The sequence below is a fragment of the Lottia gigantea genome, assembly GCF_000327385.1.
Source record: "Lottia gigantea unplaced genomic scaffold LOTGIsca_129, whole genome shotgun sequence".
Lineage (NCBI taxonomy): Eukaryota > Metazoa > Mollusca > Gastropoda > Lottiidae > Lottia > Lottia gigantea.
Window position 1 is genome coordinate 110,698 of NW_008707410.1, and position 25,579 is coordinate 136,276.

General features: G+C 34.6%; 3 protein-coding genes across 3 annotated transcripts in view; 1 reads left to right on the forward strand and 2 right to left on the reverse strand.

Moving 5' to 3' along the window:
• The window catches only part of LOTGIDRAFT_199879 (hypothetical protein), a 16,811-nt gene extending 10,684 nt beyond the window's left edge, over nt 1-6,127 (reverse strand). Inside the window, exons 1-11 of the mRNA XM_009048808.1 lie at nt 5,993-6,127; nt 5,783-5,841; nt 4,322-4,504; nt 3,891-4,091; nt 3,656-3,732; nt 3,236-3,311; nt 2,734-2,883; nt 2,298-2,408; nt 1,857-1,958; nt 644-815; nt 58-302 (exon numbers count right to left, since the gene is read on the reverse strand). Coding sequence (XP_009047056.1) covers nt 58-302; nt 644-815; nt 1,857-1,958; nt 2,298-2,408; nt 2,734-2,883; nt 3,236-3,311; nt 3,656-3,732; nt 3,891-4,091; nt 4,322-4,504; nt 5,783-5,841; nt 5,993-6,041 — 1,425 coding nt within the window. The 5' untranslated portion in view covers nt 6,042-6,127. The remainder of the gene's footprint in view (nt 1-57; nt 303-643; nt 816-1,856; nt 1,959-2,297; nt 2,409-2,733; nt 2,884-3,235; nt 3,312-3,655; nt 3,733-3,890; nt 4,092-4,321; nt 4,505-5,782; nt 5,842-5,992) is intronic.
• A 2,164-nt stretch (nt 6,128-8,291) lies between these two features.
• On the forward strand, nt 8,292-13,736 carry LOTGIDRAFT_238058 (hypothetical protein). Its single transcript, XM_009048809.1, has 8 exons — nt 8,292-8,463; nt 10,067-10,386; nt 10,713-10,869; nt 11,126-11,308; nt 12,145-12,293; nt 12,561-12,777; nt 13,139-13,418; nt 13,607-13,736. The coding sequence occupies exons 2-7, from the start codon at nt 10,073-10,075 to the stop codon at nt 13,415-13,417; spliced, it is 1,299 nt and encodes a 432-aa protein (XP_009047057.1). The 5' UTR covers nt 8,292-8,463; nt 10,067-10,072; the 3' UTR covers nt 13,418; nt 13,607-13,736.
• Nucleotides 13,737-16,008: 2,272 nt separating this feature from the next.
• LOTGIDRAFT_224972 (hypothetical protein) lies at nt 16,009-24,757 on the reverse strand (the record flags this gene model as incomplete). The annotated part of the gene is made up of 17 exons (XM_009048810.1): nt 16,009-16,437; nt 16,719-16,877; nt 17,131-17,360; nt 17,624-17,791; nt 18,149-18,302; nt 18,575-18,725; nt 19,082-19,175; nt 19,307-19,720; nt 20,108-20,212; nt 20,374-20,582; nt 20,861-21,062; nt 21,911-22,130; nt 22,490-22,673; nt 22,900-23,071; nt 23,296-23,400; nt 23,687-24,121; nt 24,316-24,757. The coding sequence occupies 17 exons, from the start codon at nt 24,755-24,757 to the stop codon at nt 16,009-16,011; spliced, it is 3,873 nt and encodes a 1,290-aa protein (XP_009047058.1).
• Nucleotides 24,758-25,579: the final 822 nt, after the last annotated feature.

The following is a 25,579-nucleotide window of genomic DNA, read 5'->3' on the forward strand; positions in this document are numbered from 1 at the left end:
CATATAGATGTAAATACAAAATGATATTCCAGAGACACATGCTAAAATGTCACTTACCCAGCAGACATTACTGGCTACTCTTGGTTCTCCCTGTAGACCTTCAATTAAAGCTTGTAACAGCTGAGCCAGAAACTGTTCATTAATAACGGCATCAGGTAATATTTCACAAACACGTCCAAACATCCAGGCTGTCGTGTCTCTCACAACTACACTAGGATCTTTCATTAGTTCTATCAACATCGGCATGGCCTGTTCCATTAACGGTTTTAATTTAGTTGGATCTGGACCCTCAATAATTGAACCTGCAACACAAGAATGATATCATCACCAACGACAGACCTAATCCTTCCAGACAAGTTGCAGGATGTATATGTATATTACAGTAACATGTCAATGAATGTGTATTTTCCTGTCAGAGCATGAACATTTATTTAGACTATAACTAGCTTTCATTTCTTTTTAATAAGCCATCAGAGTTGTTATAGATCTTACAACTTTATCATATTTAATTTCAAAAGGGACAAGAAATTAAAATTTTGTTCTGTAACCATACATGAAATGAACAGGAGCTTTTTAGACTTTATATTTAGTTCCTGATTTGATTTGAATTTTCTGTTTGGGGGCCAGAGCAAATGCCTCTTACCTAAAGCCATGACAGCAGCATCTCGGAATCTCCAATCCTGGTTTCGGATATTTTCCTGGACGAAAGGCAAGACATGAGCTACAATATCATCATCACAACACGTAGCCATTAACATGAGACACACTCCAGCTGCTTTACATGGATTCCATTCATCATCACTCTCAAACTCTTCCTACAATACCAGAAATAATATACAATCAGATACACTGACTGTTTCAATAGCACTTTTAAATATGATTGCAGTAATCTATAAAAGATTTATCTATGGACCAGATGGTAGAGAGTTTCAGAAAATCTAGACTGTAAATCTTGAGATAATACAGTCGACCAAGGTGTATATGGGTAAGGATAATTTTAAGAAAAATTATTTCATGAGGTTTGACCATTAATATGAATTTTCTTTTCAAAATATGAAAAAAGCAACCATTCTGAAAATCATTGTAAGTGTCATCTTTGAAAACCATTGGCACAATATTAGTTAACTTTCAACAACATGCAAACAAATAACTTCCACATGCAATGATGAATGAATTATTAAACAATGTAAGTAACATCTTGTAGAAACTGCCATTCCCTGTCAGTCTACAGAACTAGATTATATTACACTATCAACACAAGTTTTGGGTGTGTATCAATCATCAGGACAGCTGGTGTTGATAAGTAGGAATTGAGAAAGATAATTAAGCAAACTCAACGAACAAGACATTTGGTAAAAATAATCTGAACCATCTATAGACTACCAAGTTCCATTTCTTAACCCTTTGGGCACTATACCCTGCGGTACATGTGACGTTACTTGGTAAAAGCTGCTGGGGTATTTATTGGTTGGTCAGTTGAAAGGATTAAAAACACTGTTATAACTGAAATTTGTCAGTTAAAATTCAACAAAAATCAAGACATTCTTCAATAGCTTGCCAGAATATTAGTTAAATATAAATAAAAGAGGGCTCAGCAATTTATACCAGATGACAAAATATATCTTGAATTCCTACAATCTTTGATCACAAGAATTTACCATTCTCCAAATAAATGATGTCGAATAGTTCTTTCTCTAGTTTGAAATATATCTTTCAAAGAATTGTCACAACATTTGTTTTTCCATGAGGAAAATCAAACTTGCAACAAATTAGATGTTCAGATCAGGTTTATAAATTGCCGAGCCCTAAGATTAATATAAAAATATAAACAAAGTGCTGTGTTTTACCTCGCCTACCTGTTTAGTTAAAGTTATTAATAAAATAGGAATTAAATATGGTAGAGCTCCTTTAGCATAAAATCTACTTGTGTTTTCAGGTGGTTTCCCTTGTTCTGCTGCCTAAAAGGTACAAATATTGACAATCAGTTTGATTTCTATTACTCATGTGATATCTGCACAGAAAAAATATCAGTTATAATAATGGGATGGTAAGAATTTAATTACTAAAATTGTAAAAAGGAATCTGATTGAGTATAATCACGTAGCGTGCAATGAGAGTAATTTAATTTATATTTCACAAATTAACTGCCAAGGGATTTTTAATAAACATAGCTTGTAGTGAATGGGGTCTCCATTTATTGTCTCATCAAAATGACAAGACGCTTTTTCCATTCTATAAATATATTAAAGGTATGGACAAAAGTAAATATGTGACTCTTAACAGCCAAATAAACTTACTTCAGAGAGTTCTATAGCCAGATCTACCTCTTCATCACAAACTGTGGACCAAAATTCAAATCCTTGTAATGCTATCTCATCTACATCAGATTTCATAGCTTCCATTGTGATCTGAAAAAATGACAATGACATTCTCTGAAAACAATTTAAATTGAAGCTGTTCATTCGAAATTGTCAATACATTGGCAGACATTTTTGGAAAATTACAAAATCTTACAAGGAAATTTGAAATCATTCCAATTCTTAACACATGCATCTTATCAATTATTTTCTACTCAAGTCGACAATACTTCAAGCTTATAAAATTTTGTTCTATTTTACACTCCTTTTTAAGATAAGCATAAGTTACACATTTCTGAAATAACATAACTTATGCTTACCAAAATCATCTAATTTTGAAAGTTCATGACCTCTCCTCATGTGGTAATATACTTACAGCAAATAAAGCTGGCCCCATGTAATGCTCCATGTAAATATAATATAAAGACATGATCTTTACTAAACACTGTAGAGCTGCCACACGAATTCTTGTATCAGTGGACTGGGTAGCTTCACATACTACTTGCATTATAAAATGGCGTTCACTCTATGATAACAAAATAATTTATAGAAAAAACAAGAGTTGCTAATCAAAGATACTAATCCGATCAAGTTATAAGATACAATGAATCTTCAGTTCTGATCAAATTAAACAACACCATGCAGTGCGCAAAGTGGAAATTTTGCTAAGGCAGAGCCTCTGTATATTTTACCATCCATACCACAAGATGCTTTATTCTCTCCATCCTACATTACTGACGAGGGAAACTAGGTTGTAAAAATTTGAAGCAAATATGATCTTTTTACCACAAGTCAATCAAAGGGAAATATCCAAATGGACATTTTAGTTGAACATTATGACTAGAACATCTTTGATCCATAATAAAAATAGTACATACCTCTCTATCAAAATTCTGACGTGTGAACTCTAGAGAATTTAACAAGGCGTTGGTGGCTGCTAATCTTACATGATTACTGAAAACAAGAATCAAATTATCAAATATTCTGAGATTACGGTTATCACCAAGTAATAAAATCCAGCTGATAACAAGAAATGGAGTTTCTACATGCTGTGCACAATGAGGATGCGAGAATAGTACCATCAGCCTTTTCTTTTCAACTGATAAAGGCTATACCTCTGCTACATGTCCCATTTCTTTTCATTCCACATACAATTTCAGCAATTTCCAATTGAACACAACTGTACTACTAAAACTATCATGTTCTCTATTTATTTGGAATGCAGAGCTGATTGCAAGTCAGACACAATGCACTGTAAAGAAATTTAAGTAATTCTGTTATATTGCTAGAATACTAACCTGGTTTCCTCTTTCTTCATACCATGAACAATAGCTGTCAATATTTCATTAGATTGATACTGTAGTAACTCTGGATCCTGAAAATTCAAGGGAGATAACTATAACTGAATAATGACTGTCACAAGCTTACTATGCTATGCCCAAAAGCTAATACAAGGACAAGCTGGTCAGGATCTTAAGGAACCCAAGGGATTTTTTATGTACAACAATGAAGGATGTAAAAATATCTACTTACGATATCTTGGCAAATATAACCAATAGTTTCTAGCGTGGCTTCTCTCATCATTTCTGTACCTTCAGGATTTGTAATGTTGCCGGTCAGGTGCTCGATCAAATTAGGCCATAATTTATGTGGTAGTTCTGCACATGCCACGTTAGCGACACACTGAGCTGCAGAACTGGGCCGAACTGTTTCCGTACCAAGTGTGGCTAATATCTGAAAATAAGCAAAAGGTGGCGTAAAAAGCACAATTTGACATTTGTTTAAACATTGATAGTTTTCATATAAATTAGTTATTTTCAAGTATTTCAATAAAATATAATTTCATTACAAATGAACTAGATTTTTAAACAAGTAAATAAAGATAAACTTTGAGAGTATGAAAACAGCAGTGAATTAAGTTCAATCTGCTTTTTCCTTTTTTTTCAATTTCTAAGCAAACTTACATTTTCTTTGACTACATTTCTGATGTCTTCAGGTAAAGCCAGCCATCGTTGTTGATATTGAGTCTTAGTGGTGGCATCTTTAGAATACAGAAAATTTTTAAGTTGTAATCCAGCCTGAGTTCTTGCCACTGCACTGTTTCCTCCATTTCTTAATACTTGAGATAATTCTTGCAGTAATTTGGGCTGAAAAATTTGGAATGAATTATTCACTGAATGGACATTTCATTCAATTTTCTTTCATTGGATTCCCCCGTAGCCTAAACCACAGGCACCTGTTTTTAACAAAAGTTGACTCTCTCTGTGATAGGTTATAAAGAAGGAGGCTAACGTGTGTTATGACCATTTCGGCTTCAGATGTTTATTCTACCAATTACCTAAAGAAACATATTCCCTACCTTATATGAATAGTTTCATTGAATATTTCACCTTAACACTAGACATATTTCATAACCCCCCTCAGTGTTCCTCTTCATACTTATCCAACTATTGCTTATTAATGATACAAAGAAAATTTACACCCATCTTTTCACTGTATCCACCTCTGGAGTATTTCAGGGCAGAATGTTATCTATTTAACAAAATAAATGTTGCTGTAAAATTACTGTGTTGTTATTTTCATTATCCAAAATTTTTTTAAAGAATGGAAATCACCAATATAACTACTCTTTTCTTAGAATTAAATAAATTGAAAAGTCAGTAACCATACTTTTACTTTCACTTTTGTTTTTACTTGACAGGTAATTATAGCTGACCAATCAAATACGAATTAAATTAGAGAGAGTCCATCTATTGATAGAAACAGACTGTGCTTGTGCCTAAACGCCATATTCATCTCCATTATTCTTTTTGGTGTCATCCCTCCAACTTAAAAGGGAATAGTCTAACTAGCCTAGTTAAAGACAATTTCGCCCCCTAGGCAAGTGTTTCTTATACCACAAATTGTCATAATTTGGGAGGATTTTGTCTCTTTCAATACCTCCGAAACTATTACAAATTTACTTTTACTTAAACTAATATCAAAATAATTTTATCTTCGTGATTTCTCATGTGGCTTAAAACTGAAGACACACACAAAACACATGAATATTATACAAGTAAATTAATTATTTTTTAATTTAATTTTATTATTATTTTGATAAGGGGTGATGGTTTAATAAAAAAAGAAATTGGCATCTAATAGATAAGCACCAATGTCGAAGACATTTCATTTCTTTCTGTATGTGTAAATGTCTTTCTCGTCAAGGAAACATTGACAATCAAATAAAATAACTACTTGTTACAACTTGCAATTTAATTCATGTCAGTCACTTGGACAATTAACTCAATTGCTAGGCTGAATAAATCTTAAATGCATAGATCAAATAAACCATAGAGTCTAATTTTTTATAGGCCTATTCCCATTCTATTCTCAATTCTGAAAACCGCCATGTTTGTTTTTGTTGAAATTGGGTTTATACTTACTAAGTTGTCTGCCGAGGCTTGATTAAGGAATTGTTGAGCTGCTTCTATATCTTGGTTGTCTGCAGTGAGATAAGAAGCGATTACGTAAGATCATAACAAGTTAATCAGACATGAATGACAGAAGACGACTTGACAAAAATGACGAATCGATCACAACTATTTTTTCAAAATAAACATAGGAATATGAACGACTAATTTTGTGACAATTACCTGGAGAAATGGTCTTCTCTAAAATCGTGCTTAAATTCGACAAATCCATCTTGTCATTTAGTATCTGACATCGAAATTTATTGTAAAAATTGACTCAGAATAGTTGAATAAAGACTTCCTTTATGGTACTTGGTGAGGTCAGTCGGCCCATGTGGGGACGGCGTAGGAATATTTGTAGAGTAGCTGAGATTTCTGCTGAAAAATAAAACATTCATTTTGATAGGCTGAAACTCACATATGACGTCATTTTTTGACAATTCTGATCAATGCCTGCTTAGTTCTTATTCCAACTTGTCAGCCATTTTGAAAAGATTTTTATTTTGATTTAGTCCAGTAATTGGCTTTAAGTGTTTCTTAGTTTTACCTGAAATATTGTTAAACAGTATTTTGCATTATTTCAAATGCCTTTGAGTTATAAACTCGAAAAAGGATCGAAATCCTGTATTGGGTTTAATTTATTTGCTCATGTATAATTTAGCTGTTGTTAGGTTTTAAATTAATCGCAGTACATTTTCGCGCCTTCTTTGAAATAGTTATGACGCAAATGACAATTTCTACGAAAAATAGGCTTCAAAAGTTTTAGACAAAAAAAAAAATCAAAGTAAAACTTGAAAGGCATAAATTAAATAAATATTTATAATTTAAATATTAATTAATATCAGGAAATTTCGACTTGTCACAAAAGAGCGCAAAAAGAGCGTACCGTGATGTCGCGGCAATTAGATTGACTTTCATTCGGGAAGACACACTACTTGGTAATAATAAGTAGGTAGGCCAATAGGCTAATCCAGGAGCGTTTTTCAATAATTATGCCTAGGCCTACTTAGTTTAATGGATATAGACATATAGCTAGGCCTACTAATATATATCTCTATTCATGGTGGTAGTAAAGTAAAACTTTAAAGGTATAAATTAAATAAACTTTTATAATTTAAATATTAATTAATATCAGAAAATTTCGACTTGTCACAAAAGAGCGCAAAAAGAGCGTACCGTGATGTCGCGGCAATTAGATTGACTTTCATTCGGGAAGACACACTACTTGGTAATAATAAGTAGGTAGGCCAATAGGCTAATCCAGGAGCGTTTTTCAATAATTAGGCCTAGGCCTACTTAGTTTAATGGATATAGGCATATAGCTAGGCCTACTAATATATATCTCTATTCATGGTGGTAGTAGTGTATTTGTTTAAAGCCTCGTCATTCAATGTTTTAAAGATCCCTCGACAGTTGGAAATCGAAAAAGAGCAGGCTAATGCCACTGTCCTGGCAAAATTTCCCTCATTGCACCCTACATGGCGTTACCCGTCTTCATTAGCCCACATGGTGCAGAAAAGTAGGACGTAAAACTCCATTCATTTCATTTCATTCCAATGTTTTAAGATTCTTATTAAATAAAGCTACTATCATAGCCTACATTTTAATAAACCCTTCCCCTACCCCTTTGACACCCCTGAAGCAGCTTTTCAATAGGTTATGTTGATTACTTCTTCACCATAGTTCTGAAAATTTTGGAAACCACTATGCCTCCCTCTTTTTTTTCTCTTTTTTTGCGTATGTCACAGTCGCGTATACTCGCCACATACACAAAAACAAACCCAGAATGAAAGAACTTAGTCTATTCTCTACTCATTTCCAACTCTCGTAGGATCTTTAAAAGGCACAGTCTGTATATAGTGTAGTAAAAGTAGCCGGCTACCACATACGGAGTCATTGTTTACGCTACTGTCCCGTCCGAACGATTAGTCATTGCCCCCTCTTAAAAAAACCAGCATGCATTAGAGAAACCCGACAATAAGCGCCAGGAACGCTTCCAAGCTGGTAAAAAGTTTAGAAATGAATTATCTAGTATTTATTCCGCCAAATTTCTTTGATGTATACAATTAAAAGTAAACTATTGTATAAATGTTAAGCTAAGAGTGAATAGACCTGTATATATACAGATTCTAACTTTTCAATAATAAAAGACAAAAACTGTGATTTATTTTCTACAGAAAATCAAAAGTCGAGATGTTTTTTTTTTCTTCAAAAATCACGTTTTTTATTTAAAAGTTGTTATGAGGGTATAATCCCTAAATCCAGCAGGTGCCCTTCCTATTGTCGCGAGCCACTTGTCACATGATCTAAAGTAAGTAATACGTTTGATGAAAATTTGACGTTAATCTTTTCTATATCAATACGAAATTTCTGAAGTTTTCTACTCAATTTCGAGTTAAAATTCAGTAAATATACGAAAAGAATTTATTAATCTCTTTCACTCAACATCCAAATTCAGACCAATGGAAATTTAATCGTGCCTAATCAGCGCACGTGCTTCACACGTCCTAATAACCTTATGTAGCATCCTGGTGATGAGTCTAAAGTAATTTTCTGTCTGTAAATATGAGGGGAGAGGGGAAGGGTATATAAGACCCGTCAGTTTCATTTCAACATCATAATCTACTGTTATTATCAACCGCTGACAACAAAAAGTAAGTTAAATTTATTTTCTTTTTTCAAACCAAAATTCAAGGAGCAGCGGTGCCACCAGTCAGTTGTAGTTAGACGTCTGGTGTTTAATATCGAAAACTCACTAAACTCAATTTAAAACTTAGTTTTATTATACAATTTGATTACTGTATTTCTTAAAATTCTATCTTACTAAACAGATAGTAAAAAGTTTTTTTTTTTTAAATATGTGTATCGGAGACACTGATAGCATCTGTTTAATTAATCAGACGTTTGTGGATCCTGCAATTCCACAAAATATTAGTGTTTTTTGACGTCACAAATCGCAAAATATGCTTGTTTAACAATAAGGCCTTCGCGATTAGTGACATCATCAAACACTTAGTTTTAGTGGAATTGCAACAACCACAAACGTCTGAATGAAAATTAGAACGGTGTAAATTGATTCTAATAGTGATACCGATACACATAAAAATTTGAGATTTTTTTTTAGAACAGAATGATAACTTAAAGGAATTGTAAAGAGGTTTTCTAGTCTTTGGTAAATATCGGGTACACAATACAGCTTCCATCTGCACTAATATTCCAATTTCCATTATAGCATGGAATTTGAGATATTGACGTCTTAATCAAGCGATGCAATTTTTTAAGTGTCGGAACCACAAAAGTCGAGCGAGAAATCGGCTTGTTACAACTCGAAGCTATAAGTTTGTCGGATACCTGATATACAAAGATTAGAAAAAACCTTATAAACCCTTTAGGATTGTTTATCCGGTTCCCCTTTGTCATTGAAAAGGGTCAAAGTGGCTGCTCTGAGAGAGTCCTGAGACAGTTCAAAAACTTTCTTGCAATTAGTCGTAACAGTTAATCATCAATATGCAAAGATATGAAAAGAAGTTTTACGTCCTTCATTTTCGCACTTGATTGGGTTAATAAAACGTCTGATAGATTTTATGTCTTGAGATAATTTTATGTCGTAAGATTGGATACAATTTATCTAATTTACCATTTTTTCCTAACTGAATAGCATTTTAAAAGACTCCAATATTGTATTTTTCACTATCAATATGTGAAAAAAAAAATTGATATAGTTATATCATTTAATTCTATACGTCGATTTTATTTTATTTTTTTTTTAAGAATTTGTATCTGCATTGTCCAAACTACCATTTCCGCCAAAAATAAGGAAAGAGAATCACACAAAATAATCTCCCTTTCGAGACAATGTTAGCCTTCATAAAGGTGTGAAATTTGACGACAAGAAGTTTTTAATTTGGTCAGGAGAATAAAATTGACAGAACAATGGTTGTAGTTGATAATTATTTTAAAGGTCAAAATTATAATAGCCAATCGTGAAAATAGACTGGCACATTCGTGGTGAATTTTGAAAGAAATTGTTTTTGACCGTCATTTTAAACGTCGATTGTCATATGCAGAATTGGACGTGCGAGATTCATAGCCATTGCGGATATAAAAACACAATCATATTTGGGTGCTATGTGTACGGTTTTGAACCAGACCTCACATTCGTCAGCATAGTTTTCTTCTTTTTTTTCTGCACACAAAAAAAAAATTCTCTTTACAATTCCCTTTAACAAAACAAAATAAATACTTTTCTTTTTTCAGAGCAAAATGAACGGACAGCTTTTAGTTTTGGCATGCGCCGTCCTCGGCTCATTAGCTTGGGCTCCCCGAGAAGAAGTCCGACCTGAAGTAGTGTACACAGCTCCACAAGTTGTTGCTGCTCCACAAGTTATAGCTCCGGCTCCTGTCGTCACTCAAGTCGTTGCTCCTCAACCTTACGCCGCCCACCGACACCGATTTTCTGGCTCTCTACTCCTAGCCAAAGCCAAGGCTGTCCTCAACTCCGATGAAGTCTCTGGATATGCTTACCCTGCTTCCGCCGCCGTAGCTGTCAGACCAGCCGTTTATGCTGCCCCAGAAAGGTAATGAATCCATTGTCAGAATTACAAAAAGCGTATCTAGGGCTCAGATATATATGGTGAGGAGAATCGACACGCAAGGGGCTATCCAGCAATAACTGTAGTTTACTGTGGCAGTTGTAGCAGAGTAATTACTAATTTAGAGGCCAGAATAACCATGAACATTTAAGTATGCTCACTGTCTAGAACACCCGATTTCCCTTTATTAACGGGTTTTCAAATACGCTTCATATAGCTAATATTCATCGTTTCATCAACACATCTGTAAATATTACTTTCAATTTTAATTTATACGCTGATGTATACATAGAAAATGTAATGCATTTCAGATTCTACCACGGAGCCCGTTATTTGGCCGGCCATGGTCCTGCCCCAGTGTTTGCCGCACCACACGCTTCTTACCCACATAATGGTGGATATCTGAAATACCGACTGTACAATGATCTGTATAACCATCACAATGATGGCGATTATCATCATTCCCGAGTACGTATCATTTTTCAAGTTTTACGGCCTACCTTTTTGCTCACTCATTGAGATAATGATGACAATTGCGTTATAAATATACTCAAATATTTGTCTCTAATAACTTTCAGCTTCCAGGTTAGATCCGATAAATACCAGTGTATTGCAGACATTCAAACCATCACTATCTCCCTATATGCCTTATTGATATAAGATTTATTTCCACATATTTCCCGCCTTGTGCACCATCTTGTGATTGTCGTCTGCTGTATTTCAGGTTGAGCAAGAAGATCGAGAAAGACGACAAATTCTCGCTTTGAGAGCAGCCGAAGATGACAAACGACACCATTTTGAAGATTATCTCCGACACGAAGCCGATGAAGCCATTGAGCAATCAAAGTTCCGAGAATTCGGTCGATTTGCTCGACTTAATAACTATATTCACCGACAAGAGGCCCAGGTACCCTTTCGACATTACCCACGAGGTCGATTTTATGAATATGATTGGTAATTTTGGTTTGGTAAGGGATAGCGGAGCGTTATAGTTGTAGAATTATGTATGCCCTCTGTAATAAAACACTAATATGCTAACACCTCTGTATTTCTTCTTATTATTGAATGTGGCATGGCATTTATATACTCTTATACCATTTTGTTTCTTTTTGGTGTGCTGGCTTCTTAATTTCACAAAATCTATAGCATGACAAGCAAGCAAGCAAGGTAATTTTGGCTCTCGAGAGCACTGGTCGTGGTATCATGTGTGTTTGGTATTGCATGTCACGTGTAGCCATTCCCAAAAAGGTGAGGTGACATGGCCAAACAATGGCCTATGAGATCAAATCCAAAAGCACCCGCAGAGGAAATTGTTTCTTTTCTCGCCTTGCATGTACAAGTATGATCCGCACCACACACCCGTCTTTATCAAGGGTAGAGCAGGAAGCTTTTACACTCCACTGGTTGGTTCAAGGGCTGTAAATACTATTACAAAGATATCAAACTTCGCAAGCTCTAAGTCAATATTCAGATCCTGAAGTTCAATCAAGCAAAGATATTTTTGCTCACCCAGGTACTCTTGAATCATAAACACGAACAGCCCATTTAATTTTTGGGTAGGATAGATAGTAATTGAAACTTAAGAGATTACCTGAAAACGGGTTGACATAAACAAACCAAATATGTCATAAGTGTATCGTCATGATCCATCATACCATCTCTATCGCGGCACAGAAAAGTGTAGACTTAGGCCTACCCTCTCTGATTCCATAGATCTATAATTCCGAGGCGACTTTTTTGCAGGCTGAGTTCGGATCTCTGTTAGGACAACTGCAACAGAAAAGACGAGAACATGTGTTTGGTTTGGTGTTTCAAGTCATCAAATTTTGTAAATGTCGAGATGATATCATAGATTTACACCAATATTTCTCTGGTGCCGACAGAAGCAACAGGTAAGCATGCTCTGCTACTTGATAACCCTCAATCCATACCCAACCCCCAGTATCAACCCAGCCTTCCACAACCCATGCAACAATCGTCACTCACGCAGCTAGTACAACCATACTTTCTTGTATACATATTGAAGACGGAACAATTGAAACCAAATGCACGTGCAAATCCCAACTGGACCATTGAAATTACACATATTAAGAAAAAAACGCTGATCCTTACACGAACGTGGCGTGACAATACAACTTTTGGAGGCATTTCCTTAACAGATCACTTCTACAAGTTGTGAGTGAAATATGTGATCATTTCAGTTCCTACGGTAGCTACGGAAACAATCAACAGAATGTGTTTGGCGATGATCCAAGTCAGCTGTTTGGACAAGGTGGTGTCATCCCCATCCCTAGATCTCCGGAACAGGCTAAAAGATGGTTTATGAGAGGTTTGGTCAACACAATCTGTGATTCTTCTAAATTCTACGTTGAAAAGGTAGGTTGCAACTTATCTTTACTGAACAAGGGGGAAATGACAGGAATTTGCGTTGCTGGCGTCATATTTGGCAATGTTTTCTGAATCGAAGGAACCATATACGCCGGATATAAGGAAGGTGCATATAAAACTTTGTAATCCTCCCCAGGGTCCCTCTATAATAGGCTGCAGACGTTTCCCATTACGTTGTACGCTTTGTATATCATGTAGACCATCAGGTATTCGATGATGTATGTCATTTGGAAGCAGAACACAGTTGGTGCCTATCTAAATATAAGTTGTTTGTCCACAACTCGGGTACCATCTCATATGAGCCACAATAGCGATCTTTCACGATTTTTATTTCGTTCATACTTTACAGGTGAAGAAACTAGCCGCTCAGCAAGGCTTCGCTGGAACATTCGATGCCCAGTACAACCAGATGCAAAATGGTCAATACGACAACAACAATATCAACAATAACAACGTCCCAAACAATGATAATAACAACCAAAACAACTTCCCAGCTAATAATAATAACAACAACAACAACCAGTTCAGGAATAACAATGGTGATAACTATAATACGAACTATAACGCCAATACCAACGACTATAACAGGAATAACAATAACAACTATTATAATAACAACAGCCAATAAGGTAAGTATGATCACAACAATTAAACACTTCAGGAGATTCACACCTTACTTTGAGCAACCGATCGAGCTGGACAGATTTTCACAATTTCAAACTTTCATGGGATTTTTATACGCACAACCACCCGTTATCCTTTAAGAAAATGTTACTATTCAACCTAACATTGTTCTCATAATTTTTGTTTTTTGTAGTTGTAATTCTCCAGTTTGTATCAAGGTCAAGTGTTATTTAAATGGTGATATATACCGAAATTACTATAATTATTATATTATTGTGAATTATATTGTATTTGCATGTGAAGAAATATAATGTTCTTTTAAAGTTTGTGTTTATCACTTTAAACATTCCATTTATGTGGTAATGAAGTAGTACTATAATATTTTTTACTTGACCACAAACTTGCCTAGGTTATGTTGGTGCCTACTGTCTTGAAATATTTTTCCATACAAGCAACAAAGACTTGCATTATGGACAAAAGAAAATCAGTTTGAAACATCTGAAGCTATCATCTCAACCTATTCTTTCAGGATAAAAGCCAGGTAAGTGTGGCTATGGAGATAATGGTTCAATTTTGCTCTTATCCAAGTTTTGTGACAGTGAAGACAAAATGAAGACAGACAGACATTTTTTTTTACAACCTGTTAAATCTGATCTAAATTTCCCCTTGAGAGAAGGTGTATTACATATATTGACATGATGTTTGGCAATAAAGTCCTATTTTATCACCTATTGTTTGAACTGAAAAGCCTTTCAAATACCTTTTTGGTTTTCCTGATGATTGCCATAATTGACTGTAAAATGTAAGATATATATATATTTTCCATAATAGAGGATTTGGTCACATTTTATAAAATTACAAGAGTTTTTTAAGGAATTCTATTGCTAATAAAACAATTATTAATAAATAATATAAAATAATACAATATACAATTAAAAATACATAAAAAATACAGCTCTCCCTACTTTTACCAATATTCTTTAAATACAATTTTAGTTAAAAACCATATATTCTTAGAAAACTTTCTCCTGAAAGTATTTAATATGAATTTTATATATTTTCTGTGGGTTACTGATAATCTTCAGACAAACCTTATATTGAAAAGTATGTTATCAATTCAGCGAAATAATGGTGAGGAAGAGCTAAACAACCTGGTACCTGGGATATTCATATCAAAACTACAATCTAGATTGCACACTGTATTTTTATATCAATTTTTCACTCATTGCATACTTTATGGTGTTGCCATAAGCTCAAACTAGAAAAGGAATGTAAAACAATTCTTTACACTGATTTGAATCAGTTGATTTGCTAGAATGGAACGATAAAATTACATCAAAAGCTCTAGTTCATGATTGAAAGAATACTGTAATACTGAATTGACACAAAAATGTAACTTATAATTGTAAGTGGTAAAACATCAGCTGAAGAAGAAGTAAAATACCAAACTCTAATGCTTGTGGTAAAAGCTAACAAAGTTCAGTTTAAAAACTGACAAACAAAATCAATATACAATATCACAGAGCGTTAGCACAAAAAAATACTGTAAAAATCTTCAAATGTAAATTATTTTGAGCATCTACAACAATAATTATTAATAAGAGAATGGGAAAGCCACGATTACACTTTCAGAACACCTGATGTTACCCTGCCAACCTAAATTGGAATCTTATTAGATCATTTGGCACATCGATAAAATTTTTGCCCATTTTTTTTATATGAAATGGTATACAGAACTAGTTATATTTAATGAAAGACAAACAGCATATAGGTCTAATAAACATGACTGTTAAAACAACCAAAATAACAGTCTAGAGCTCTAGTCAGACATGACTGGTAAATAAAGCTAAATCAAAAGTCCTACAGCATTTTCTAAAACATTTCTTTTTAATTTCAGTTTACTTCCAAGCATTAAGTTTAGTTTTAAAATCGGATGTATCTGTATTTTGTCGAGATGTAGTCCGTGATATTCCTGTTAGAGGTCGTATATCTGGTGTTTTTTTCTTCTCTGTCAAGTTTGCTGATAAGGATTTCTTCATTCTTCGACCATAAGCAGGGGCTGAGACAGCTCTATTAGTAGATCTTGAGTAACTTCTGGAACTAGCTTGAGTTGTATGTGGTCTTGCACCTGAAAATAATTTAGGGAAATAACTTTACCAACTGACAGTTCAATTTTCAACTACCTGGGACACTTTTCAGATTTGAAATACTGAAATACAACAAAAATGTTCACAGACCTTCATCACATTCAGACTATTAATATTCTAATGTTTGATGTCAAAATGGCAGTAATAACTGCCCTCAACTGATAAACTCAAGTTTTTTTGTTACAATTACCTGAAAATGCTGTCTGGGGTCTACCTCCATTTACCTCCAAACTAAAAACAGAAAATTACATTCTATAACATTGTATAATGGCTGCTATCGTGAGCATTTTTTGTCAAAAATCTAAATTTGTTTTTTTTTTGCCACAGAAAAGAACTATATTTCAGAATTGAAAACAAAACAAGGTTCTACACTGTTGAATATAATCAAATGCTATCTAGACCTTCGGAAGAACAAGAAAAAAGTTGGTTCGAATAAAAGATACAGAACTTACCATTGTGAGGGTAACCCAACATGTTTTGCTCGTTTAAAATCTGCAACAAAATCATCACTAATTCGGGCATCAGGACCAATATTTTCCATGAGCAGACGATATAGTCCAGGCGTATTCCTACACGCTGAAAACAACAATCTTGACGCAGTTTTGTTAAATGTCATATATCCCAATGCCACAGCAACAGAATTTCGCACCTGTTCATTGGATGAATGTAAATGTTCTATTAATAGATCGATGGCACCAGTGGTGATCATGGCATCTGGTATTCCAGCCCGAGTATGAGCCAAACTTGACAGTAGACTTGCTGCTAAAACTATGACATTGTGGTCCTCAGAATGGAGTTTGTTCACTAATAGAGTTACTCCTCTTGCTGTTAACATGACTTGATCTTGATCGACGATAACTCGCGCTAAGACAACAATCTGAAATATTTCAAAAGAAAATTGTCAAAAGCAAAATGTGGTATTTACGATGTTTACCAGAAAGTCTTTACATAAAAAACTTCAACAACATACAAAGTATTGAAAATCTATTTAATGATGAAAGTTGCATACGTGAAGAATTTGTTTCAGGTAGCCTACTGCTTGTAAACTATCAACTATTTCCTCAAACATGTAGTCTACCCCAGCCAATCTATCAGGTAAAGATCACGTTAATTAAAATATTTTGTTTTTGTTTTCACTTTTCAATCAAGAATTCTAACCTGGAAAGCTGCGTAGCATTGATAAAATTCATCAGAGGATTCCAAAAATCTTTCAAACAGTGAAAACTGGATCCCTCCAGCCTCTCTAATCTCAAACTGTTGTGGTGTATTGTTGAAGGCAAAAATAGTGAGGGCTGTTCCCGCTTTTAATTGGATGTCCTGAAAAGAGAACAATATTCAAGTTAGTACATAAAGTACACCAGTTAGATCAAAACCTTCCCCCGAAAAAAAAAAAAATTATGACTCCACTGGAAGTAAACAATGAAATGTTAATAACATCATGGATGATTGTATTGTCATATTTTACATGGTACTTTTCATTTCATTGCAGATGAACCTCAGAATTGAATGCTCCAGATGGATTAAATCAAGCTTTATCAGCTGGTCAAGTAAATATTCAGACGAATCTTACCTCATCCCGAGACTTTAACAACCCCAGTAAGGAGTCAAAGTTAAAGTCAGGTTCTTCTTGTAGTTTTTCCTGGTTACTATGGTTACTAAGTACGACACAGGCAAGAGTGATGGCCACCTCTACTTGAATTTCTTGGCTGGGATGTTCTGCAAGTTTTTCTACCAGAATAGGTATTCCACCCTCCTCTGCAATTTTTCTCTGTGTTACTTTATTATTTCTATAGGCTACACCTAGAATCAAGGGAAGGGAGTGGAGTTTTACATCTTGTCTGCTTTATTTAATTGTAATTTTATTGATGGGCTATGTCATGCAGTGTGCAATATGGAAAAGCAGCATTTCGAGGAAATCTTTAATAAGAACAGTCTGTTGCCGCAAGGACTACCAGACCAATGAGACACTCACAACTACATGATTCAATGGATAGGAAACCCAAAAAGTATTTCAGCTTACAAATGAATGACAAGATGAAGGTCAAACTTTATCTAGTACCCACCTACACAGAGAATGCCTAATGTTTTAATCACCATTAATAAAACTCTACGTGAAGTTTTCTGATTTTTAGATCGTAGTAAACGAACTAATTGTTGGAAAGCGTCTGCATCAGAAAGTTTATTCTGGTTTTCAATATTTTCTCGACCCATAGCTATTGCCGTCATACAACCTACAAATTATGAAAATGACAATAACATGATTAAGCCAAAACATATTAGGGAATTCTCAAGTTCACTTATGCAAATTCAAAATGCACAATAAAAAAAAAAAAAATAAATGATTTGGTCCAGTGAAAGAACTTCTGCATGAGCAGTGAAGTAGCTCAGTCAGTATATAGTTGTATTTTTACCTGCCAGAAGATTCGGGCTATAGTGTGATGAGGCAGTCAGAAGTAAGTTAGATTGTAATCTTCTAAGGTTATAAGTTGCTATAATTCAAAATCAAAGGGTAATAGACAATTTCCGATTCCACAACCTTTGCTTCAGAGAACTTGCTATAATTATATGAAGTATAATAAAGAACTAACCAACATATAGAAGTTTTTCTGTAGGTTCTAGTAACATCTGTATAATATTCTGGATACCAGTACGTTCTGCTATATATTTCTGTTGAGTATATTTATAGCCTGCTAGAGACCATAAAGAACATGCACCTTGTTCACGAACCTCAACATTGATATTCTAGAAAAAATATACAAATTTATATTTTGAAATTATGGTGTCTGCATATTACCAACTTTGACATTTTATATAGAGGCTGTAGCCTACCCATATTTACAGGGTTTATGATTGAGACTATGATGTGTATGCTCCAGATGTTTTGGTAACTCACTAAAAGGGTTATGAAACGATAAAAACAGATACATGGAATTGCATATATGTTTGGGCCCAAATTCAGAATGCTTTAGGTCATACTTTTACTGGATGTTTGTCCTTTAAAGATCAACACATACCTTCAAGAGTTTAATTAAAGCTTTAGGAGCATCAAGATCTAAGAAAGCTATTTGTATTTCAGGATTTTTTTCAGCCAAAGCCTCTAGAGCACTTGCTGCTTTAACCTGAACTGTCACATTACGACTTGATTTTATTCGATCCACTATATGTCTGAAACAAAATTACGAATATTAGAGGGGCTATTGGTCATTACACCAAGACGATATCCTATAAAGTTCTTGTGTTTTGTGGATTGAACTCTGGCCTTAAGAGTTGTCAAGAACACAGTTGTAAATATGATCCTGAATATGCTCTAAGGCAAAATAAAAATGTCTGATTCATAAGTTGAACCAGCAGTCATCTCTTAACCAATGCATTGGTAAGGAAGAAAAACTTGTCCTGTTTCAAGGGCATGTGCTTTTGAAATCATCCTGGAATCATCCCTCAAAGCCTTCCAATTTCTGAAACCTCAGCCAGGGCTTTTGACTACAGAGAGCAATAGGTTTACAATCTATAAAGTCGCTTACTTGATAGCACCCTCTGCCATAATGGCATCTTGAATTTCCTTGTTGCCAGCTGTCACTGCTGATAGTGCAGCAGAAGTAGCAGCTTGTAGAATATCTAAATATAGCAAAGTCAGTACATAAACATCAATATTTTGATAGAAGAATATTCAATTTAATAGTCTGTAAAGACTGCTTGATGTCTGCAACAAACATTAGAAAGAATAACATCAAGTTACATCGACCTACCTGAGTTAACAGTCAAGAATTCTACAAGTGGTTCAATACCACCACTACTAGCAACAGCATTCTGGTTCTCCCTATTATTAACACACATAACACGGATAGCGTTCACAGTGTTCACTAACACATCTTCTAGTTCTGATTCCAACAACTGAACAAGAGGTGCTATGGCTCCATTCTTAGCCAAATGGTCCTGATTTCCCTCAACACTGGCAAGATCTGATAAAACAATGGCTGCTCGTGATTGGATGTCATCATTTGGTGATTCTAATAGTTTGATGAGTATTGGGCCAGCATCACATCTTGTTAATGCAAATCGTATTTCATGGTTTTCTGAGATGTTACAAATAACTGAAGCTGTTACAGTTTGGATTTCTTCATTTTCTGTATTTAGTAGATTCACTAGTGCTGGTATTCCATCTGTCAAAATATGAAATTACAATATCACATCAAAATATGTAAAGACAAATATGAAAATTCAATAAAACAAGTCCTACAACCTTTCTAAAGACAGTCTTTGAATGAACTGCTGTCAGCGCCCACTAGCCTATATTGTTGTGAAATCTCATTTTGAGGCATTATTACATATGAGGCAGGTGAGGCCTCCTTGAAAACCTTTCAAAAATCGTCATTGAGAAGAACCTTGTTGAAAAATCCTCAGAAATTAACAAATTAATTTGTCCTTTGCTTGGATAGAGCCCTGTACTTCTGATGTAACAGAGCAAGCATATAACTCTGAAACTGCAACTCCCTTCAGCATCTAGTCACTGAGTTACCTGAACTGCCGAAAGTTAAATATAGACCAACCTGCATCCAGAATAGATCTCCAGTAATTTGGTTTACAAGTTGATAAAACTTCTAGACATTTTACTCCAGCATCTTGTTTTGTCATATTATCATCTTTTAACATGTCTGTAAATAAACTTTACAGTGAATCTATGACACAGCTTTAAACACAAACATATGATACTTTTTGTTTTTTTAGTCAGTTATCCTTACTTCAATTCAAAATTATATTTCCATGAGAATTGTCTTTTAAGTTCCAAATGGAAATAATTATAAAGTCAACTCACCAACTAAAATTTTCCAAACTGGAATATCAGGATTATTCCACTCTATGAGATATTCCAGAATATTGGTATGAAAACGCAATGCTGCCAAGTTAACCATATTATTTTCTTCGTTATCAACCTTTGTTATGTCAGCTTCCAATTTAATTAAACACTTCAATGATTGCAGAGCACCAGAGCTTGCTGCTAGAAGAAGTGGTGAGGACTTGGCACTGAAAGATAATTCAGGTATCATATACAGTAGTAGGACATTTTGGATGCCACAGTTACGAGAGATGAAGATATTTTTCAAACGCTCCAGGAACCTTTAACAAACACACCATGTAGCACACTGCCCCTCCATGTCTTGTTCCATCTGAACGACTGGACACTTCTTCCATGTCAGCTTTTCATACCTTCAAACTAGTTTTATAAATCTGAAGGTGTCATATCAATCTCTGCAGGGATCAAGCCTGAATTCAACACAACAAGCAATATTTTTAAAACTTACTCATTTTTAGTGGCGAGTTCCATCAAGCCAGAGTTTTTCCGTATCATCAACGTCAAGATGTCTTGATGGTTGAAGAATGCTGCATGATGGACAGGAGCCCAGCCATCTTGGTCTGTGGCCAGAACGTTAGCAAAGTTAGCGAGCAGACAGGCAACAGCATCTAAAGATCCACATCTGGCAGCCATATGCAAACCAGTTGGACCTGAAATCAATTGAATACTTGATGATTTGGACAATATCTGCAAGCTTTGTTAAGACTAAATACCAAATGATACTATAAAGTTTGTGCATGCTGGTTTAATAAGCCAGTAAGAACCGACTTCTGTTTCTTAAAAAATCTTATCAATTTTTGTAGGATGTCACACTTATGACAAAAGGGGAGATATTTTAGATCTTAAATTGACTGAGATGTGAAGTGAATCATTTTTAGTGGAATACTTGTCCAGTTGGCTATTGAGCCAAGTGCTAGATTTTAACTTAAAATGAGTCATTTAGATGAAATTGATCATCTGGTAGAAAAAATATTCGGGGGGAATTTTTTTAAGGAAATTTCATGCTTTCGTGCCATTTTGTGATAAGATATTTGTGAATATACATGAAATTGAATATTGTTTCAAAAATTCTAAATCTACTAAGTGACCATTCCTGCCAAGAATGAAAGTTTACCGTAAGGATCCTCTATGATTTCTAATAGACAAAATAGTAAGAGATAATTTATTAAAAGTGAAAAATTTCCCATAGAGTAGTTGAAACATATTCTTATGTTTCAAGTCCAAATTTCCAAACAAGCTGATCTGATGTCAAAGCATTATGACAAAGCCAGTCGTAGAGTGATATCAGGTCTGCCATAAGAAGAAGTTTAAAAAAGAGCATTTTTGAACACTAGGAACACCTAAAATGCTCATTATTGCAACAGCGCTCAAATGGGTCAAATGTTTGGACGTGGAAACCAAAAATCTGAAAATATGAGTATATTCCAATTATAAAATAATATAGCCATTAGTAGCACTCAAAATCACAAATTTTTAGACTCAACAAAAATAAACCTACCGTTTCCAACTATATGATTTCTGCGGACGTTTACATCCATAGACTGCATCAAGAGAACAGCTATAATCTGGGGGCGATTGTGCATGGCTGCATAATGGAGGTAGGATAAACCATGTTCATCTTGTTTACCCAGACGTGAAGCTGGCATCTTACGACACAAGGCTTGAAACATGGCGACCAATCCTCTCTGGGCTGCAGCTTTAAGTCCATTTTGTGGCGTCTGCAATTGTAAAATAATAATGATTGAAAAAATAGTAACATGTCCTACTTTACTCCTTCATATTGATTGTGTTATGGTAGTACATGGTAGTATTTAAACTTTTACTGATGAAATGAGTTGGAGTTTTATTTAACTGCTAGAGATTTGGCTTATGAAATGTCAGGCAGACAGATGTCATCTAGTGTTCAATGAGGGAATTTTTTCTCCAATGGAGGCAGTCTACTCTATTTTGATCTCCAACTTTTGTGAGCACACAGGGCATCAGTCTATTGTAAATTAAAATTTACAACAAATAGTTCAAGATTCCACTTTTTACTCTGATTTTAGCAAATTTTTATCTGAAGTTGTTCTTCACTTACCTTATATTTAATGGCTTTTTTAAAACCAAAGTATTTCTTGAACTGTTCATGTAGAGGGATCTCATGTATCGGTAGTTTTTTAGGTTTGAGGGCCTGAACCTCCTCATGGAAGGCTCGTATCCACAATGGTTTCTGGGGCATAGCAGCATAGTAGGTCTCAAATTCTAACATAATCACATAGTATCTGAAAAGAATATAGTACAAAATTTCAAACATTGGTGCAAGGGATGTAGAAGCTTGGTGCAAATTATGTAGCGAATAAATTGAACCTAATAAACCTTGGATATGAAGACTCTCTGAAAGGGATGCCTAGTTGAAAACTTTTCCTTTAAGCCTAGCTCACCACAACCCAATTTGCTTCTAACAACCTAGCAGACAACAATTAAAATGGCTACCCATGCTCCACTTACTTTTTGCCATCAATCTCCTGTATTGGAATTGCATAATGTTCTTGTAGTTGTGCATCAGGGTCTAGCATCTTATTCAAATATTTGACTGAATCATCATGTAAAGTAGGATAGGCTTCAATAAACTGGTTGTTCAACTGATTCATTTCATTGGTCTCCAAATCGATAACAATACCTGGAAAAAGAGTGCAAATAGGTGAATACTTTGTCCGTTTTCAATTTCAACAGATTAGAAATCAGGTTATAAAATAGTCATATATATTGTTAATCCCTTGAATCACTTGCAAAATTTTGTTTCAATTAATTTCATTTGTCATGCAATTAAGTCACATCCAATCAAATTCGTTCTCCCATTCGGTTATAGTCTCAACACAGATACAAATTGTCCAAAATTCTCACCTCCATGCAAGTTAAAATACTGTTCACCAAACTCAAAATTAGGACATTTGAAATCTGAGCCCAGAATAAGGGGTGGTAACTCTCTTTCAGTACGACATTCTTCAGCTGAAAAATCATAATATAATATTTAATGAGGTTTAAGGAAAGATAAATACCAAAATGATATATAACACAAAAGGGTGAAAACAATAAACAAGTTCCACTGGCATTAATCAAAATAAAATTGCCATATCAAAAAATGAAAATACAAAAAAAAAACAAAGCAATTTTCATAGTGAATTTAGACACAGTAAGCCTGAATAAACTGACATAAATGGACATTTGAAAAAAGCTAGGCCCACATCATTTTTAAATTGCGTCATTAAAATTCGAATAATAAAATATTTGTTACCTGAAAGGGGAGGTAATAAGCGATTAATATCAGGAATCTTCATCTTTTTTCTCATTCCAACTAAAAATGGCGTCAGAAAACTAACCAGCTTCAGCAACTCAATATTACGTCTTACTTCTGTTTTATTTGGCAAATATGACTTAATGATTTCTTCATGCATCTGAAGTCTGGTTTTTAAACGTTCGTAGCCTGAATTATCGATGCGATTGTCCAATAATCTAACAATACTTGAAACAATCCAATCAGAATCCACCAAATACATGTTTTTATAAAAATCCACATCATTTTGATGAAACGCTATTTTCATGCTCAAATCCTCTACATGTGCCATAAAGAATTTCCGTTCCTGTTCCATGTCTGTGTCACCTGGTAAATCTGGAGGTATTCTGTCGTAAATATTAGTGTAATCTGGATCAGTTGTTATATCTATTAAACCTGAAAAATACCATGTAATGTAAATTAGTCAAGAGATGTGCACAGCAGGGTTTAAGTTTATGAATTTCCATGTAAGATCATTGGATTCAAGTTCCTGACAGGGGAAAGAAGACGGAAAAAAAGTGATTCACTTGGTCACTAGATTTCCTTTTAAGATTCCCAAAAATAAACAAGGATTATAAAATGTTACCTACCAGCACTTTTGAATTCTGTCATTAGAGATTTCTTTGTTTCAGCTTTCCCATGAGCATTTACGTCAAGATTCATACGCCATCGCTCTGAGAATTTGATTCGCTTATCTTTAGGTAGATAGGCTCCATGCCACATCCCTTTCATCATATAGTCCACACTGATCATGGTTTGTCCAATTTTAGTATCGAGGTATGCTGGAGACAATTGACACGTTGTGCTTTGATCATTGTTCGTCTCCAATGACAACGTAGGAGTCTGATTTACAACATAAATTCCATAAAGAAGCTCCCTCATTACTTGATGAATTTCTCGATAGTCGAAAGGAGTCACAGTTTCGTCAACAGGCATCAACAAAACACATTTATCAGAGTTTGCTTGATTCACGTTACTTATTAATCCTACTGGCGGGTCTGTGGGAAATTTAAATTCATCTGTTGATAACATCCAATGAGAGGAGGAATATGCTAAAAGTTCCTGACAATCATAATTGTCAAAGCGTTCAAAAAAACTCATGGCATTTCTCGCCATCATGGTGATTTGATGCTGTTCTTCTGATGTTGGTTCTGCCATGATGAATGTTATATCAGGGGTTTTCAAACAATATTTCTTGAGTATTTATGTCTGAAAAATACATAAAAGTTTTGTAAGGGAAGGGTTGACTTGACTTATGGCTAGGCATTTAATGGGTAATAGTGTTAGTAAATAGCCTAGGCCCATCCGTGACATTACATCATTAAAGGGGTCTTCTTGGATGTTTAAATGTTTGCATTGCCAAGCTCAATTTTCAAACGAATAAGAGATCAGATAATCAGTCTATAAAAGTCCTAAAAGAAATTTGATAAATTCACCTGTCACCTGTCTAGTCTCCACCCACACTTTTTGCATCAGACTAGGCTGGTCTTCTCCTTCTCTGCTTACATTGGACAATCGGAGACCTTGCAAACTTTACTATTTTTTTTTACTTTTGGTGGGGAAACTGAAATCATGACAATGTAAGTGCTTTCTATCTACACATTCAGTCAATAATGCAAAGTTAACTGTCTTCACTACACAGTCTAGAATGCTCGTAACGGAATGACATTATTTTTTATTTGCCTTGTGCATCATTTGCATCTACAATAAAATTTTAGATTTCTTCAAAATGCTGCTGTCTTGTCAGTTAAATTTATCTATAAAGATTAGATTGTTCCATTATTTCGCAACTAACTAGGCAGCTAAATTTTAACAAAGAGGCACTTACTATGATTTAAAATAATTTATTATTTA

Excerpts from the sequence above, each read along its gene's own strand:
- LOTGIDRAFT_238058 (XM_009048809.1), top strand. The coding sequence starts at position 10,073 with ATGAACGGACAGCTTTTAGTTTTGGCATGCGCCGTCCTCGGCTCATTA. Across the intron at positions 12,294-12,560 it reads GGTGCCGACAGAAGCAACAG|ATCACTTCTACAAGTTGTGA; the intron begins GTAAGCATGCTC and ends TTTCCTTAACAG. Across the intron at positions 12,778-13,138 it reads CTAAATTCTACGTTGAAAAG|GTGAAGAAACTAGCCGCTCA; the intron begins GTAGGTTGCAAC and ends CATACTTTACAG.